The 6,000-nt window shown below is 52.0% G+C and overlaps 1 protein-coding gene across 1 annotated transcript in view; it reads left to right on the top strand.

Moving 5' to 3' along the window:
• The first annotated feature begins 2,419 nt into the window (after nucleotides 1–2,419).
• The window catches only part of DOC2B (double C2 domain beta), a 2,126,151-nt gene continuing 2,122,570 nt past the window's right edge, over nucleotides 2,420–6,000 (top strand). Inside the window, exon 1 of the mRNA XM_086958530.1 lies at nucleotides 2,420–2,935. Within this exon, the coding sequence (XP_086814656.1) occupies nucleotides 2,593–2,935 (343 nt within the window). The 5' untranslated portion in view covers nucleotides 2,420–2,592. The remainder of the gene's footprint in view (nucleotides 2,936–6,000) is intronic.

Genomic DNA, 6,000 nt, shown 5'->3' with positions numbered 1-6,000 from the left:
ATGGCCGAGCCGCGTGCACTCACTTGGGGTGTTGTGTACCTAGATCTGAGAGGGCCGGAGAGCCGCCTGGACTCATCTAGCGGGCTGCGTGCCTATACCTGGAAGGGATGGCTTAACTACGCGTACTCAATTGGGGTGCTGTGTACCTAGAAGTGAAAGGATTACCATCTGCCAGGACTCACCTGTGGCGCTCACCTGGGGTGCTGCATGCCCAGACCTAAAGAAGGGTAACTGAGCTGACGGGCTCAGCTGAGGCTACTCCGAAAGGGGTGGCCGAGCCGTCTTCACTCCCTTGAGATGCCGCGTGTCTGAGAGAGGTGGCCGGGTACGTGGACTTGGACTGTGTACGTGGGTAAGAAGCAGAGCCGCGCTCTGTGAGTGCGCCTGGGCCTGATGTGTGTGATAATGGCACATGTGGCTCGGCTGCGGGAGTTCACCTGTGCTGCGTGCGTGTGCCGCAGAGGTGGTCTCGTGGGTGTGTGCGCGTGAACATGGCAGTGGTTGCCCAGCTGTGCATGCCACCTGGTCGTGTGTGTGGCCCCGCAGTGAAGCAGCGCAGCTCAGCCTCCCTCCGTGGTCTCCTGGGCTCTGCTGGGATGCTGGACAGCGACATCAGTCGCACCCCCACCCTCCTCTCCCCGCCCCCACGTCTCTGCGGCCCCTAACTTGCTGTCAGTCACTCAGCTGCAGCAGCATCCGTGCAGAGAGGGAGGGGGAGCAGGGAAGGGCTGGAGGGGTAGGGAGGGACGGGGGGGCGGGGGGGGGGGCGGGACTGGAGGGCAGGATGGAGATGAAGTCGAAAGGGCTGAGTAAGAATCTGATAGTAGGAAAGTGGTAGGGAAGAGGGGTCAATAAATAAAGGAAAGGTAGACTAAAGCAAGTAGGGGGGAAGGAAGTAAACAAGGATGGAAGACAGGCTCCGTGGAAGGAACGGTGGGAGGGGCCGGGAGATGGAAGGGATGACCGGACATAGAGAAAGTGAAGTGAATAGAGAGAGGGGAGTGGGGGGGGGGGGGGGGGGGGGAAGAAGAAAGACTTGAAGAGAAATGGTAACCCCGATGAAAGAAGAACTGGAGAAGGGGAGAGATCACTAACTGGGGGACCTATGTGATGGAGCGGGGCATGAAGATACTGGAAGGGGTAAGGGGGGTGGAGGGGCTGGAGTCCTAGATGGCAGGGTGAGGTGCATAGGAAACACTGGATGGATGGATGGATGGATGGATGGATGGATGGATGGGTGGGTGGGTGGGTGGGTGGATGGTGGGCAAGACGTGATTTGGAGGGAGACAGAAGAGGTCGTTACTGGAGGCAGAGATTAAGAAAGAGGGAAGTGATGGATGATGAGAAAGACAGAGGGGTAAGTAAGGCTTTCAAAGAGGAGAGTGAGAGGGAGAGAGCAGTGGTCGGGGTGAGCAGGAGTGGGCAGAGGAGCAGAAACACGGAAGGTAGGCACTGCCAGAAAGAAGACAAAGACAGAGGGCGGAGGGGTACAGGCAAAGAGAGATGGGAGGCGAGCAGGGTGGAGAAGGCACATGGAGAAGCAGAGAGGGAGAGGTGGGAAGGGTGGTGAAAGGGAGGAAACGGTGTCTGGAGAAGTAGAAAAGAGCGGGAAAGAGATAAGCGCCGAGTGTTAAAGAGGGAGGGACAGGTGTGGATGGACAGGTGAGAGGACAAGTGGGTGGAGGATTGTAGGAGTAGGCTAGAGATGGTACAGTGGAGGAAGGAGAGTGGGAGAAGTGGGAGAGGAAAGGTAGACAGGTGGAGAAGAGAAGGGAGGCTCGCTGTGACGAATGTCCGAGAGGGAGGGAGAAGTGTCTAGAGAGGTGGAGAAGGAGAGAAGAGACACGCAGAGAGAGTGGAAGAAGAGTGTCAGAGCTGGGGGAGAGGTAAAGGGAAGGGGTGGTAGAGAAGTGACACAAAGTACTGGAGAGGGAGCGAGTGGTGGAGAGAAGCTCGGGTGGAGACAGCTGGAGGGAGAGGCGGGGAAGATACAGAGAGCGGGTGGGACAGGTGAACGGAGTGTGGGGGGAGGAGGAGGGAGGAGGGTGTCTAAAGAGGCGTAGGAGAGAGGCAGAGGGACGGAGTGATAGAGAAGAGACGCCGAGGGGAGAGGAGTGTCAGAGAGGGAGGAAGAGGTGCAGAAGAGAGACACAGAGGAAGGAAAGAAGAAACTGTGTCAGCGGGGGAGGGGGAGCAAAAATAGAGGGAAGGGAGGGCGGAAGAGGGAGAGTGTGAGAGAGGAAGGCAGAGGTGTCAAGAGAGGCGGAGGGAAGAAACACCCCGGCAGGGGGAGAAGAGTTTGAGAGAGGGCGGAAGAGGTGTGCACACAAGCGGAGGGGAGAGGAGAGCAGAGGGAGGGAGAGGTGTAGGGGAGGGAGCCGCCGCGCCGAAGAGCAGGCAGCGCTGCAGCCTGCAGCATGCACAAGGTGCTGTCTGAAAGTGCAGGAGGCTGGTAGGCGGTGCTGCGCCCCCTGCACGCTGTGCCTGCCCCTGTATGCCCCTGCCCCCCAGCTCCCACCCCGGCACCCCTCGGCCTGACCCCCGGCCCTCGCCGCCATTCTCCGCTGCCCTCCGCCGGGACTGGCCGCCTGCATGAACCTGCGCAAGGGGGAGAAACTGACCATCAGCATCCAGGAGCATATGGCCATCGACGTGTGCCCGGGGCCCATCAAGCCCATCAAGCAGATCTCGGACTACTTCCCGCGCTTCCCCCGGGGGCTGCCCGCCGCCGTGGTCAGCCGCAGCCACTCTCTCAAGGCGGCCGTCAGCCCCCAGTCCTCCGTCAGCCCCTCGGACCCGGGCCGGGAGGAGGAGGAGGACGTGGACCAGCTCTTCGGGGCCTACGGGGCGGAGGCGGCAGCCGCGGCCGCCCGGGGCCCCCCCAAGCCCCCCGAGGAGGAGGTCGACCCCGACGGCTACGAGTCCGACGATTGCAGTAAGTGGACCCCTGAGCAGCGGCTGCGTGCGCCCGGCGCCCCTGGCCACCACCTGTTAATCCCCACGCTGCTGAGGCGTAAACCACCTGTTCATCCTTACACCGCTGCTGAGGCGCAAACCACCTGTTCTTCCTTACACCGCTGCTGAGGCGTAAACCACCTGTTCACCCATACACCGCTGCTGAGGCGTAAACCACCTGTTCATCCATACACCGCTGCTCAGGCGTAAACCACCTGTTCATCCATAGGACGCTGTTTACGCACCTGTGAACCGATCCCGCCTGTTCATCCTCTCAGTATTCTGAACCACCTGTTCATCCTTACACGCTGTTTACTCGCCTTCGAACTCTTCTCGCCTGTTCATCCTTACAATGTTATCTGTTTATACTCGAAACCATCTGTTCATCCACGCATCGCCTTTTACGCATCTGTGAACCGCTGTCTCCTGCGACCCATTCCCCTTACACTATGCTCGTGTGTTCATGCTGCGATGTTGTCTTTGTAAACTCCGAAAATGCCCTTTCATCCATATTCTGCCATGGGCTTAGATTTTAAATCACCTATGTACTGCTACCTACTGAGACTTTCAGCCACCCGTTACCTCACACCACCTCATCACGCTTACTGTTTGCTCCCCTTTACCTATACTCGATGGTCATCCGTACATTACTATCTGCTTATTTCCTAAACCACCTGTTTGTCCTCATATCACCTTTAACCACCCTTGAAGCGCACTCGTCGGTTTCTCCTTACAGTGTCGTCTGTTTATATAGTACACGACGCATCTATCCTTAAACCCCTGTTTACTCATGTTCCGACTGCCCTCGCCTGTTCTTCCTTACAGTACTCGCCGCCCCCTTACACTGTTCTTATGTGTTCATCCTTACAATGCCGTTTAAACCCCCAAAACACCTTGTCAACCACACACTGCTCTCTGCTCACACTTTAAACCACCTGTTCATTCATACACGGACATCTACTTGACGTTAAACCAATGGTTACTTCACGCCACCTCATCATCCTCAGAGCGCTGTTTATTCATCTTTAACCACCTGTTCATCCTCGCAGCGCTGTTCATCCTCATAACCACTTGATCATCCTTATAATGATCTGATTTCACTTTATACCACCTCTTCATCCTTACAGTGCTGTTTACAAATTACACATCCTTAAACTAGTCGCCCGTTCATCCTCCGCTTATACCCTAAACCACCTGTTCATCCTGCTAACCACTTGTTTCTTCTTAAACTATAATGTGATTTGACATTAGACGACCTCTTCATCAGTACAGTGCTGTCTACACACCCTTAAACTAGTCCACCTTTCATCCTTAGGATGCTACATGATTATACCATAAACAACCATTGGTCCATCCGGATAACCAACTATTCATCCTTATACTGGTATCCGTTTCTATCAAACCTGTTCCATTCTTATACTGGTGTCTGTTTCTATCAACCACCATCCTTATACTGGCATCTGTTTCTATCAACCACCATCCTTATACTGGTATCTCTTCTATGAACCACCTCTTCATCCTTATACTGGCATCTGTTTCTATAAACCACCTGTTCATTCTTATACCGGTATCAGTTTCTATCAAACACCTGTTCATTCTTATCTGATATCGGTTTCTCTCAACCACCTGTTCATCCTTATACTTGTATCTGTCTCTATCAACAACCACCTGTTCCATTCTTAAACTTGTATCTGTTTCTATCACCCACCTGTTCATCCTTATACTGGTATCAGTTTCTATCAACCACCTGTCCATTCTTATACTGGTATCTGTTTCTATCAACCACCTGTTCATCCTTATACTGGTATCTGTTTCTATAAACCATCTATTCATCCTTATACTGGTATCTGTTTCTATAATCCACCTGTTCATTCTTATACTGGTATCAGTTTCTATCAAACACCTGTTCATTCTTATCTGATATCGGTTTCTCTCAACCACCTGTTCATCCTTATACTTGTATCTGTCTCTATCAACAACCACCTGTTCCATTCTTAAACTGGTATCTGTTTCTATCACCCAACTGTTCATCCTTATACTGGTATCTGTTTCTATAAACCACCTGTTCATTCTTATACTGGTATCAGTTTCTATCAAACACCTGTTCATTCTTATCTGGTATCGGTTTCTCTCAACCACCTGTTCATCCTTATACTTGTATCTGTCTCTATCAACAACCACCTGTTCCATTCTTAAACTGGTATCTGTTTCTATCACCCACCTGTTCATCCTTATACTGGTATCAGTTTCTATCAACCACCTGTTCATCCTTATACTGGCATCTGTTTCTATTACCCGCCTGCCTATTATTATACTGGCATCTGTTTCTATCACCCACTTGTTCATCCTTATACTGGCATCTGTTTCTATTACCCACATGCCCATTCTTTTACTGGCATCTGTTTCTATCACCCACCTGTTCATCCTTATACTGGCATCTGTTTCTATTACTCGCCTGTCCATTCTTATACTGGCATCTGCTTCTATCACCCACCTGTTCATCCTTATACTGGCATCTGTTTCTATTACCCACCTGCCCATTCTTATACTGGCATCTGCTTCTATCACCCACCTGTTCATCATTATACTGGCATCTGTTTCTATTACCCACCTGCCCATTCTTTTACTGGCATCTGTTTCTATTACCCGCCTGTTCATCCTTATACTGGCATCTGTTTCTCTCAACCACTTGTTCATCCTCACACTGACAGTCTGATTTCATTTTACACATTCTCGTCACACTTGTACTGATATCAGTTTAGACTCTAACCCACCTGTTAATCTCTATACTGATGTTTGATTTTAGTTTACACCACCTCTTCATCAGTACAGTGCTGTTTGCACAGCCTTACACTAGTCCCACTGTGGTTCCTTCCAATGCTGTCTGCCTGTACCTTACACACCTGTGCATCCTCGCGCCCCTGGTCACTCACCCGTATACTGATGCTGTTAAATGTACTCTAAAGCAGCTGCTCGTCTCTACAATGCTACCTGTTTAAACTTCCTCGCATTGTTGTCTCTTTATACTTGAAGCCACCTGTTTAT

Source organism: Lissotriton vulgaris, chromosome 2_1 (assembly GCF_964263255.1).
Source record: "Lissotriton vulgaris chromosome 2_1, aLisVul1.2, whole genome shotgun sequence".
Classification (NCBI taxonomy): domain Eukaryota; kingdom Metazoa; phylum Chordata; class Amphibia; order Caudata; family Salamandridae; genus Lissotriton; species Lissotriton vulgaris.
Note: the sequence above shows the minus strand (reverse complement) of the source record. Positions and strands in the feature narration are given on the sequence as shown.